General features: G+C 42.5%; 1 protein-coding gene and 1 long non-coding RNA gene across 51 annotated transcripts in view; both read right to left on the reverse strand.

Annotated features, from left to right (window-relative positions):
- Positions 1-13075, reverse strand: part of LOC100624559 (myomegalin) — a 215701-nt gene that overhangs the window by 38780 nt on the left and 163846 nt on the right. For all 50 annotated transcript variants that reach the window (XR_014844272.1, XM_021090682.2, XM_085023137.1 and 47 more), the window contains 2 exons: positions 8536-8624; positions 3425-3657 (listed from right to left, as the gene is read on the reverse strand). Coding sequence is in view for 49 of the 50 variants with exons in the window: in XM_021090682.2 (XP_020946341.2) it covers positions 3425-3657; positions 8536-8624 (322 nt within the window). In the remaining variant the exon portion in view is untranslated. The remainder of the gene's footprint in view (positions 1-3424; positions 3658-8535; positions 8625-13075) is intronic.
- LOC146404146 (uncharacterized) lies at positions 698-1816 on the reverse strand. Its single transcript, XR_014844307.1, has 2 exons — positions 1648-1816; positions 698-740 (listed from the first exon to the last, which is right to left on the reverse strand). It is a non-coding gene; the product is annotated as an uncharacterized LOC146404146 (long non-coding RNA).

Here is a 13075-nt window from a genome sequence, read left to right on the forward strand (position 1 = left end):
TTCCTAAGAGCTCCCTTTACCCCCAGATCAGTCTATCAGGAACTGAGAGACACCCCAGAGCATGAAATGTTCTCAGGGACCTACAGCAGGACCCTTATTTGATACACAAGGAAACCAAGGCTCAGGAAGAGTTAGAAGTTGCCCACACTCCACAGCTACTTGATGGCAGCATCATCACTAAAAATCTTGGACTCCATGATTGATTTTCTTTTCTGAGGAGATGTTCATTTGTGCTGGATATTAGATTCCAGTTATAAGTGATATCAGGAGGGATCGGGAGCTTGGGCTTATCAGACACAACTTAGAATAGATTTACAAGGAGATCCCGCTGAATAGCATTGAGAACTATGTCTAGATACTCATGTTGCAACAGAAGAAATGGTGGGGGAAAAACTGTAATTGTAATTTATACATGTAAGGATAACCTGACCCCCTTGCTGTACAGTGGGAAAATAAAATTTAATTTAAAAAAAAAAAAAAAAAAAAAAAAAAAAAAAAAAAAAAAAAAAAAAAAAATCTTGGACTCAAGGCACTCAGTCTAGCTGTCCCTTTTTTTTTTTTTTTTGGCCATACCCAACCATGTGGAAGTTCCTGGGCCAGGTGAGCCCACACCATGGTAGCGACCGAGCCACTGCAGTGAAAATGCCGGATCCTTAACCTGCTATACCACCAAGGAACTCCACCTGGTCTGGCTGTCTTTACCTGTGCTTGCAGTCTCATGTTCTTGTTTTCAGTGGTCTCTGGAATAAACAAGGGTACTTATACCGTTAAGAAAATAGTAAAAAGGACACTGCCTGGGACAAGTGTATTATTATTGATTCTATAGTTCTATTAATTACCATCGGTCATTTTTCAATCATTGGATGAGAAATTGGGACCTAGGAACACAGAAGGAATAAATAACACTCATCAGAACTATTCTCAAATATACATAATTATTTGCTTTACATCTGGAGATCATCTTCATGAGGGCAGGGATTCTGCCTGTCTTGTTCACCCTGTATCCTGAGAGCCTCCACAGTGCCTGCTGCATGAAAGGTTCATATTTGCTGAGGAAAGAGAATGGACTAAACAACTAATTTTGACCAAGATAGTCTAGATGCAGCCTTTCCGCCCACCAATTCTTTCACTAGGATTGGGTGGAAGCAATAAAAAATATGACAATTTACTTAAAAAGGCAATTCACTTTACCTCTAACACTGACCTAGTGGAGTTACTGGATATCTACATGAAATTACATATGTGGTATGGTTAGCTCAGGTTCTGCAACAGGAAGTCATTTAATTCTGCTTGTACTAGCCACAGACCTGAGGAATACTAACATTAGAAGCATGCTAAACTGAGAACTGCTGCCTAGTAGAGGCAAAGGAAGTAACTAATCCACAGCCTGAAGGACCTGCTGTTGGCTCTGCCCCTAGACTCCGTTTCTCAGAATCCTCGAGTTTTAGAACAGGGCAGGACTTGTCTAGTGCGAATCAAGGATGAAAAGTACTTTAGGACACGGGAAGCAGAGACACTTCCTGGGAGTGTTCCACAATGGAGAAAAGGAGGGCAGGTATTTTGCCAAAACTGCGGTGTAAAGGGGGAAAGAAAGGGGCACGTGTGTGGTATAAAGAAGAATATTTAATATTCAATACTATGTCATACCTCTATATTTGGAGAAAAACCCTGCTATTTCACAATACAAACTAATGAAAGCAATGCTCAGCAAAATCTTCTCAAAAGAGGGGCTGTTAATTACATAGAGTCTATCTTCTACAGTATCAGTGTTTCTTCACGTTGGAGGGAGAGTTAAATCAGTTTCGGGTGAGTAACTCTGGGGAAAAAAGAAAATAATCCATGAGGGCACTACATCGGGTTGGACTGTATATTCAACTGTAGGATCAGAGATGTGCTCTCTGCCTCACAACAGCACAACCCAGTGTACAGGACTTAAGAAATATGATAATGTAGAGTAAAAGAACCTGCATGATTACAAGAGTACTTCAGCAATGAGATCCTACTGTAGAGTACAGGGAAATGTGTCCTGTCTCTTGGGATAGAACATGATGGGGGGGGGAATGACATGAGAGAAAGAATGTATAAATATGTGTGACTGGCTCACTTTGCCACTTTTTTAGCAGAAATTGGCACATCACCATAATTTTTAAAAATACAAAAAAATCAATGTCATAGCAATAAATAAAACAAGAGTATTTAAAAAACTGTTTGACAAAGTACATAGTATAGAGGAAAAAGCTTGGAATGTAATCATTGGGAACCAGGGATCTAGCCATAGGCCATTATGCAACTTTGAGCAAGTTACCTGAACTTTTTAGGCCTGAGTTTCCTCAACATGAAATAGGACATTATGATGGATGCCAATGCCCTCTTCAGGGCGAATATTATTCTGTGGTTCAGAGACATTGAAGTGGCACATAATAGGCAGAGAAACAACAGGGTAGGAATTAGAAGTCACGTGTGTGCACAGCTGTGTTCTAAACAGCAGCCCCTGATGATTCTGACCCTCGGAGAGGAATGACTAAGTGGATTAGTCCTGCATTAGCGGCAGCTTCCCCAAACATCTTTTGTGGGTAAGGGGAAGCCATTAACAAGAGTGGGGCCACTCCAGTCAGTGAATAAGCTACTTGCCACTTTTGCAAAGTCAATAAAACAGAAGGGATTATTAAAATTGCTCTTCCATGATTTACGATTCATGCTGCTGAGACAGCTGAGTGGAGATGGAAGGGCCTCTGCACAAATCCTCCTCCTCATGGACTGTTCTGGCTCTGCACACAGCAATGAAGCATCGTGGGGAACAGAAGACTCCTTATGTGTTCCAGTCAATTCAAAAAAAGCAATACTAGTCAGATAACTAGGAGATTGCCACTCATGACAGCCATAGGCATGGCTATTAATGGGCATTTTTATGTTGAATTAAGACCACTTTAGGAGTTCCCATCGCAGCTTGGTGGAAACGAACCTCACTTAGTATCCATGAGGATGTGGGTTTGATCCCTGGCCTCACTCAGTGGGTTAAGGATCACAGCATTGCTGCAAGCTACGGTGTAGGTCTAGGGTGCAGTCCTGGGCTTGGATCTGGCATTACTGTGTCTGTGGCATAGGCTGGCAGCTGCAGCTCCCATTCAACCCCTAGCCTGGGAACTTCCATATGCCATACCTGCGACCCTAATAAAAATAAAAAACCTAAACAAACGAACAAAAAGCCAATTTATTTGAATAATTTGAAAGATAATTATTGATGATCACCATTGTCCAATATTACTGACTTTTCTAAGAATCTATAGAATAATTAACACATGGAGCCTGGGATGTGGACCAAGAACAATGTGGCAGCACTGATGCCTTGGCTGCAGCAAGGTGAGTCCCTTGGCTACAGTGGCCCCTTGATCGGCAGGCTCCCCTTCTGTGGGGCACGTCCTACCTGATGTGGGCCACAGAGGAGAATCCTGCTTCCTCAATTTGAGCCTTTAGCTCCTTCAGCTCCCCCTCAGCTTTCCTCTTCTCCTCTAAGTGCTGGTGGACCTCAGCCCTCAGGTGGAGCATTTCCTCCTGAAGACCCCTGTTACTGTCCCCTCCTGCTGGGAAAGGGGGTGTGAGAGATGCGCTCTGGGTCTCCGCAGCTGCCAGGCTTTTCTCCAAAGCCACCTTGAGGAGCTGAAAGAAAATCGTGGTTTAAAGAAGTTAGGTCACAGAAGAGGATCTAAGAGGAACCTCAGATCACAAAGGCAGCCTTTAATGAGACCGAAAAAGGCAGACATAACATGAACTCCCTGCAAGGATGTCCTCAGCCGTAAGGGCCCTGGAGACTGGTCTGGGTGGGAGGACACAGCATGCAGGCAGGGAGAACTGCTGCCAGAGGCAGGAAGGGAGATTGCAGAGGTGACTGGGGAAAGGCCACGAGCAAACAACAGATTTAAAACAAATGCAAACAGATGAGGTAAACAGGACTGGAGGGTGTGGATGTTGTGGTTCTTCTCTTCCTGAGGGGTCCTGAGGAGAGTCCCTGGGAGTCTCCTCACAAGTCAGGAAGCATCATTGGCACCACAACACATGAGCTCTTGACTGCAAGAATCACAGCTGAGATCAAAGCCTGAGGTTGTGTGGTAACCCAGATCCTAGAAGGATGATTACAAGGAAGGGCTCTGGGCGCTGGGAATCAGAGTCAGAGAATTTAGTATATAGGTGGAGCTACAGGTCAGACAAAGCAAGCTTAATTCCACTGGCAGCAGGAGAACCACAGTTGACAACTGCTGAGAGGTTAAAGTGAGGCCACCTGCCTGGCAGCCAGTTTCGCTGGTTGGTTATCAGCCTGTGCTGAGGCTACCAGCCAAACTCTCTCTACAGACCCAAGCACATGGGCAGAAAGCAGAAAGCAGGCAGAAAAAATTTCCCTTTTTTTTTTTTTTTTTTTGAATATACTCTTGAAGTTACTCCTAATGTTTCAACTAAAGCAGATCATGTGGTTTTTTCCTCAAATAAGTTTTTTAACTTTTAGATTTTCTTGTTGTTCGTCTTGGTTTCCTCCCCAGTTTTTCCCATGCTTTTAAAAGTGTAGAAACCAAAACCTGAGTACAATCATCTACACAGTATATGACTAATTATGTTAGTATATGAATTCCTTGCTTATCTAGTCAATATTAATCTTATACCCCAATGTTATATTGGCTTCTTCTTCTGCTCAGTGGCAGCAGTTTGGGGTTTTACTTAACTTCAGGTCAATTTTGACATCCCAGTTTTCCACCTTTCCCCTCAGCTATTTCTGAGTCATGCTGTTTTCTTTTATCTATGAATATAGTGGCTTGTACTTGTCACAAGTTCATTTTAGCTACACAGAAACATTTCCCAATTATCAAAATCAAAAAAAAGTATTTATGTGCATCTCCAGAAATCATTTGGTGATTAGGGATGATTTGCAGAATTAAATAAATGCTTTATTCCTTCATGAGGTCAGAAATATATTGAACAACACAGGCTCAGAAGAGCTTAAATGGATCAGTGATTAAGAGAGCTGCCTGGCTTGGCACAAAGCTACAGACCTTTGGTTTGGACCTGGTAACAATGTGGTAAAATCCAGGCTTCAGGAACGTGGTGGGTCGCTTCATTCATGGCACAGCAGATGAAGCTGTAAAGAGCTGTGCAAGATATGCATCCACGTCCAAGAAGAAAGAACTGCAGGACACCAGTGCTCATTTCCTAGGCATCCAGTCCCACTGGGGTTGTAAGCCTGAGATTCGGGAGGCTCCTGGGAATGTCCCATCTCTCTGGCTCTGTTGCCAGGCTTAGACTGCTGGCGATCCCTGCATGTGTCACAAAGCACTTGGGACCAACTGAAGGCAGACTGGATGAAACCACTTTTAAGTTTATAACCTCGCTCGTCATTTAAATAATGTGACAATGCCTTTCTATAAAAACCCTGTGCAACTTACTAAACTAAAATAAACATTGCCATCAGGTTTGGATATGGACACATCTTTTCTAAAGCTTAAGGGTTCCTACTGCTTAAAAACAATGTCTAACTTTAATGATACCATCTATTTTTAAAGTGCCTTCTGGATATATGTTATCTTCTTCAATTGATTTAAATGTACATACTTTCTTTAAAAAGAAAAAAATAAGGCCCATGGATTGTTAATACCAGAAAGGACCTTAAGATTGATCTGGTATGTTTTTTTTTACTTTAGAGAAAATAGAGATCAGATTTGTTCTCACACTAATTTGAGTTTTCATATTTCCATGTCCAAGGGAGCTTACTTTGGCTAACCTATCTTTAAAATTTAAATATAAATGCATGAAAAGTGACTCAGGATCTATCCTTTTATTATTTTTTCCTTTATCATCTATGGAAAATAGTTCTATTGTTTTTCCTCAAAACCGCAGGGCTTCCAGTACACATGGTGGTAGTATGAATCCTTTAGGTCTGCTGTTAATTATGTCTCTTACAGGTTGGTTGTTGTAGCTGTCGTTTTTCAGATTTCCTAATTCATCTATTCTAGTGCTTCCACGGAATATAAGTCAACTTTTTTACGGCTTGTGTTTCCATTTGCTCCACAGAGGACCATGTGCATGTCTGATCTCTTATTTGAATAGAGTGGTTTTGTTTTAGCTCTGCTGCTTCCTATCTCCCACGCTATACTTCGTACTCAGACAGCACCGGGGTATTAAAAAATGATCCTTTTTCAAGTTCATCACTGACTTTCTCGCCTTTGCACTTGAATCTTGATTGTTGATTAACTTTTTTTCTGTTGCAAAAGTTCAAATGAAGAAAGGCAATGATTGATTACCCTAGTTTCTTTCACAGAAATTTCTTAGGCATTTATTATAGATCTTACATTTGACTGAGAGTAGAATTTTGTGAGAGATACCTTGGGGGATATTACCATCATGGCCAGATCTGAGAATTCTTGAGGAGGGTGAAACCAAAAATAAAAATGGAGAAATTTGCAAGTTAGGTGTTCCTTAAAAAGAATACAAAGTTGGATGTGTTTGTTAGGGGAAGTGCATGCTTGAGGTAGGAAGGGAGCTTAGTGTTGAGAATAAAGTCTACCTCCTAAGAACACAGCTGGCAGAAGCTGAGAGCTTAGTCTTAAGAGGCCAGTTCCCTGGAGACATGCAAACACATTTCTGAGAACCTGGACACAAAATGGTTATGGCAAAACAAGCTTTATTTAATTGGTAGCAGGAGGGTCACACCCTCGAACTTCAGAAAAGTTGAAGTAAATTGACAATGATTTCATAACCTCCTTCCCCAAACTGAAGACTGATTTTTCAAGGAAAGGGGATACAAAGAAAAATGGTGCTTACCCAAGATATTCTTCATCCAGCAAGTATACACTTTGTCTAATTTATTAAGTATTGCCTACCTATGCCAAGTAACAGGGAAGACATTGCAAGGGAAATATAAACACCCCAATGTAAGGGTTCATTCCAGGGTTGGACTGACTTCAAAATGTGGTCTGGTCATTTCCTCACACTAGGCTATAGGAAAGAAGAGTGAGGAAGAACTGGCTTTATAGAGCAGTTTCCCTGGAACTGAGAATGGGAGTGAAGAATCCCCACAGTCAGGATGTTTTGGACCACATCTGCGGGAAGGTGGCTCTCTTCTTATCTGCATCTCCTGTTTGTTTACTCTGAAGTTAATGCTGTCCCACAGCAGCAGTAACCATCAGTGATCTGCTGATGTTCCAATCTTGTTCTGCCTTAGAGCAGACACTTGCTCAACCTGCAGATCACTCTCTCATACCAAAGATCTTCAATGCCATCAGGGAGTGAGAGGTGAGGGATCTGTCCAGAGGGGCAGTGGTACACATAATTAAAGCTACAAACATCAGTTAGGAGGACTCAGAAGAAGCTGTTCAAGCAAAAAGAGAAGTGGTACTCATGCAGGAACTCAAGGGAGAAATTAGGGTCATGTGTGTCTAGAGTGACAAAGGGGATCTTGGTGGAAGGTAAAGAAACTGTGATGAGGATGTGAGGTATTGCAGACAAATGCTCATGTCCTCAAGAGCCAAAGACTGTACCAAGCCCTGTGAGATTTAGGGATTGCTCACTTGAGCTCTTTTTGTTGGTTTATTAAGATGTCTCCTTTTTTTCTTATACAGGAACTGAAGAGGTAGACCCAGAAAGCTTCATTTCTCCTACAGTTTTCCCAATAGTTCCAAGGAAGCTATCACTGGAAAAGCCCAGCTGCTTCTGCAGAAGGGCAGACACCAATGATCCATTTTCTTCTTACAAATCAGAGAGTCACATGCCTGGTCCTTTTAGGACATAAAATAGCTCAATGTCACTGGGAAATGTAGAGACACATAGGAGTTCTACTGATGCTATGGCATTACCATCGGTGACTTAGTCTCTGAGGTCCAGGACATTCTACTCTTGAGCTCAAGAACATGCCGGTTCTGATGGTCGGTGAGAACAGTGCTTCAGCCTTGGGTACCAAGTTCTGAGGTTTGACAGGGGCTTGTTTTTGAAGCGTCATCTGCTGGTCACTGAAATGTCACAATCTGGATAGGCTGTCAGGTTGCCCAACAAAGTTCTCTTTCATAAAATGAGACATCATCAAGAATGATTCCTGCTTTGGAATCATTCCAATTCTCTTGGAATTTCTCAGAGAACATTCTCCTAAAGCAGGTCCTAGGCCTGCACCTCCCCAAGCAGCCCTTCGATGACTCCCTGTCTTCTGTGACGTGTTTCAGTTACAAAAGCCCAAGAGGGTAAGTGTCCACGGTCTTGTAAGCAAAAATTCTTCTGAAGCTATAGCTATAGATGGTACATAGGGCAAAGGTGGGGGGTGGGGGCAGGGAGCAGGAGCACAAGATAGAAGAAGTAAAACGGGTGGATTGGAAAGAAAAATGGAGTGCAGGTAGGAGTTGGCGAGGTGGCTGGGGAGCTTGGGGAGGACAGGAAGAAGACTGAGAAGTGGTTTGTGTAAAAAGATAGCTTCTTGCTCCAGGTCCACAAGGACTTCAGGAGACCCCCAGACCCCGAATGCTATGAGCCTTCCACCCCGGGGCCCCAGACCTGACTTGGACTTACCTGCTGGTGGCTATTGTGCGCAGCCTCCTCCTCAATACTGTCGGTGAACTCTGTGCTCGCGTCCTCCGTGTCGTCCCCCGCAGCTGCACCTACAAGACGACCCAGAAGAGAAAGCTGACTCCCTTCACAGATGCCTTCCAGACAGCAGCTAAAATTAGTCTTTTTGCCGTCTACCTCTGATTTCTTCCTTTCCCCACATGCATGGCCCCCTAGCTGGCAGGACTGACAAGCAAGATGGCACCAGTGTGCCAAACCTGTAGAAAAGCCTTCCCACCTTCTCATCCATACTCTCGTACAACACTCAAGCTTAAACCTCAAAACATAAGCCAGCTTGGCCACAGAGACCTGTACGTAAGGAGCAGCTGTCAGAGTGGTTTCCCCTCGGACTTGTTTTGCACTTGTATTCTTTCCTTGCCACTGTCTGGCTATGTAACAACTTTCCCTACTGTGAAATGGGCCCAATGTGACAGCTTTTTTCCTATCACTTAGTGCTGAGAGGGTCCCTGATTTCCTTGGGATTAGGGCAGTCCTTCTCCTCTCACACTTTTCTACTATTGGAGTCAGTTTTGCGTGGGTGATAACCTCAAGAGGAACTAAGGGTCCTGTGTCCTACAGAAGCTCAGGTCTAGTCAAGACCAATGGCTCAGGATGGTTCAGCTGTTTCCTAACCCCTTCCTCTAAACTCCCCAGCTCCCTCAAGCTCTTGTCCAATGCCAGCATCCTGTTCCTGAAGTGCTTCTTGCACTGCTGTGTGCAGATGGAATTGAATCCACTTTCTTTCCCCAAAGATGAACGCAGTCTCTCTGGGGCACAGGCTTCTCTGACCTGCACTAAGGGACAACCAGCCACAGTTCATCGTCTAGGTAAAAGTCTAGGTCAGCGCCGATCAATAGAACTTTCTGCAATTTTATGCCTCCACTGTTCAGTTCAGTAGATGCCAGTCACATGTGGCTACTGAGCACTTGAAATTTGGCTAGCATGACTGAAGAATTGATTTTTTAATTTAATTCAAATAGCCACACATGGTGGTAGCTACCATATCAGCACAAATCTAGAGCATTTCTTCTCCACATCTGCTAAAATAGCACTTTATCACATTTTAGATTAAGACCTGTGGCCCAGATTACTAATTTCTTCAGAGAGTGTAGGGATTTATAATGGTTAATTCATTTGGACACCAAAGAAAATATACTGTGACGCTCCCTGGGTCTTAAAGAACCCACCCAAGTTAGAGAACCTTGAGATCTAGTTCTGACCCTGCCCTCAGTAACCAACCTGTTAAAACTCTTCTGACCACTGGGTAACTTGGGCCTCCAAGAGATTAGGTGGTTTGACCAAGGTTACATGGCTACTCCTAGAAAAGAGCTGTGCCAAATTGGCAAGTCTTTGGACTTTCAGACAGAGACCACTCACTGTTCCTTCTGGTGACAAATTAGATCTGCTTCTTCTTCCAAGAGCAAACACCCTGCTCCTGATCTCAGATGTCCGTGAATGAAAGGCTCTGAATGAAAAATGAGCTTTTACTACCCTCTGCAGGTAAAGTGAACGGGGCCCGTTCACATCTACATGCCATCTCTTGGCATCTGCAAGTTCATGCCAGGGTATTTGCAATGGCCCAGGCCCACCTCATTAAAGTACTAAAAGCATGTTGCCCTAACAGTTTAATCTTATGTCTTGTTGCCTGATCTTCATCATGAATGGTGGACCAAGACAGCATCCTATTCAATAAAGCCTAGCTCACAAGGAGGCACCTTTACTACTCAGCACCTTTAGAGATCTGTGGCAGACTGTGTATAGGAGGGATTTCCAATACTTACTTTTTCAAACCACCCCAGAACCATATCAGTCAGGATACTGGTAGTGTAGAGGTGAATGAACACAATTCCTAAGCTTTGACTGTTCTGGAAACTCACTGAACCCAGGACGCTAATTCACTTGAGGACACCCGTATCCCATATGGTATTAAGCTTACTTTGGAAAATCTTTCCCTGTACAACAATAAACATCAGAACCTTTTTTCATTCTCTGCAAAGAAATTGCATTGTCTGAGTTCCCGTCATGGGTTAACAATAATGAATCCTATTAGTGTCCATGAGGACACAGGTTCAACCCTGGGCTCACTCAATGGGTTAAGGATCCAGCGTTGCCTTGAGCTGTGGTGTAGGTCGCAGACAATGCTCAGATCCCACGTTGCAGTGGCTGTGGTGTAGGCCAGCAGCTATAACTCTGATTCAACCCCTAGCCTGGGAACTTCCATATTCCATGGGTGTGGCCCTAAAAAGACAAAAAAAAAAAAAAAAAAAAAAAAAAAAGGCATCACCCCATTCAGTGATAGATTAAGAAAACATACTTTTAATGTTGTTTCCCTTTAGAGTGTTGTACTAGAGAATAAGCCTGTGGTTGAAGAAAGTTCAGCTCTGTGAGGTCTGGACCCTCACCCCAAACCATGCTCAGCCCACATTCCACGATGATTCCTGTGCTAGGTTCCAGAAGTAAGGTAAGTGGGGATTTGAAAGGGTGATTGTCACTGGCCTTGAAGGCTTCTGTCTAACCCTTTCTGCCCTCTACTTACCTTTGCAGACCTTTCTGCTGCCACATCTGCATTTCTAGATAATGTTCTCTTCTTAACTCACTCTGGGGCAGGACACCATGATTTTGACTTCATTGGAAGTTGAATGGAGACAAGTCTAAAATGCCCATTTCATCTGGACACTCTACCTCATGGGAGTTTTGTCTTCCTTATTCATTTTTTTTTTTTAGGTAGCTTGCAGTCTGCTATGCGTCCTTCAGGGCAGCTTTAAGGGTCGCTCAGCCCTTTGCCAATTTGAATCAGAATGCTGAAACCTTTTTTGTGTTTGAGGAGTAAAATTTTTTAAATTACAGAAAATATTGGAATAAATTATCCCACATGAGGTCTGAGCTATACATTTACATTAGACATCCCTTTTTCTGTTACCTTTTAAATGATAATAAAAAAATAAAATGGCAATGAAGAACTTCTCTTTTGTGGGGAATACACTTTTCTAGGCTTTTACCAGACAACAAACACTATCTTCAGAACTACGTTGGAGTAGTACTTTAAGTTTCTAATTTAAAGGCACTACATATGGATGAATTTACTGCTTACTTTCGATAAATATGAAAGAAGATGGTTTGCCATCTTTAGAATTTCAGAAAGCTAAGAATCTATCATTCAAATTTAACTTGCTTCTCCAGGTTTTATCTCCAGGACTAAGTCTTACATGCTAGACTAGAAATTTTATTTAAACCTTTTGTTTCAGGCTTTGAAGTTTCTTCTCAAGTTGTTCTTCCAAGTTTCTAGGCTCTCAACCACATGTAATGTAAGTAGTACTAAAACCTCCCTTTCTTAGATTTAGAAAATCATTTTCTACCAACTCTCTGACTCTATAAAGTACACAGAAACAAACTTTTAAAACATAATACTATAGGAGTTCCCATCGTGGTACAGCAGAACAAATCTAAGAACCATGAGATTCCTGGCATCAATCAGTGGATTAAGGATTTGGCGTTGCTGTGAGCTGTGGTGTAGGTCACAGACGCGGCTCGGATCCAGTGTTGCTGTGGCTCTGGCATAGGCCAGCAGCTGTAGCTCCAATTAGACCCCTAGCCTAGAAACCTCCATGTGCCATAGGTGTGGGCTTAAAAAAAAAAAAAAAAAAGCAAAAAATAAATTAAAAAAATAAGATACTATAAAATTCTTGGATGAAAATTTACATGGTATACAAACATAAGGCCTTTTTTTAGCATTGAGGCTAACATTCATATTTTGTGCTTTTTAAGTTGAGAATGGCATAATTATGGAGAACATGGATTCTGGAGCCAGACTGTCTTAGATTCCGCTTCTGTCACTAGTTATATGACTGACTTCCGGCAAATGACCTTTCCATAACTCAGTTCCCTCATCAGTTAGTTAATAGTAACATCCACCGCACACACTTGTCAGCTATAAAGGGTTTGCTGCTTTTGAAGTACTTAGAACAGTGCTTGGCATATACTGTGTCCTCAATAGATGTTGCCTTATTATTTTTGTTGTATATTATTGTTGGTAAACTAATCTGTGGGCTGAGGAGCTGAGCGTTGAAAAAGGCCATAGAACCTAAGTGTACTCAGCAGAAGAAAAATTTTATACCTAATGTTGTCACTGAATGATCTTGACTGAGTCTACCTGTACTTCTTCACTGGGGAAATATCTGTCTCCCCAACAGGGGGTTTCTGCACTTCGCAGGACAGTTGAAAGAACAGAGAGCTGTCGGAAGAGTACCGTGAACTCTTTGCTCAGGTGCTTTACAAATAGGATTCCCCATCATTAAATAACAACTGCCTTCAAACTCCACTCTGCACAAATAAGCCTTGAGGGGAAGTCATGAAGTATTATTTTGATTCTTCAGTAGGGAGTCCCAACTGGGCGGCAACAAGACCAGTTCCTCCAAATTCTACTCTGTGGTTGTTTCCTTTTTAAGCCATTTATATGCAGCCAACAGCAAAGGAGTACTATTTCCCCATAAAGTCACTCAGAACA

This window comes from Sus scrofa, chromosome 4, assembly GCF_054392235.1.
Source record: "Sus scrofa isolate SSC_HxYL_T2T_F1_AM1 chromosome 4, Sscrofa_HxYL_maternal_Yorkshire_Landrace_v2.0, whole genome shotgun sequence".
NCBI classification, from domain to species: Eukaryota; Metazoa; Chordata; class Mammalia; order Artiodactyla; family Suidae; genus Sus; species Sus scrofa.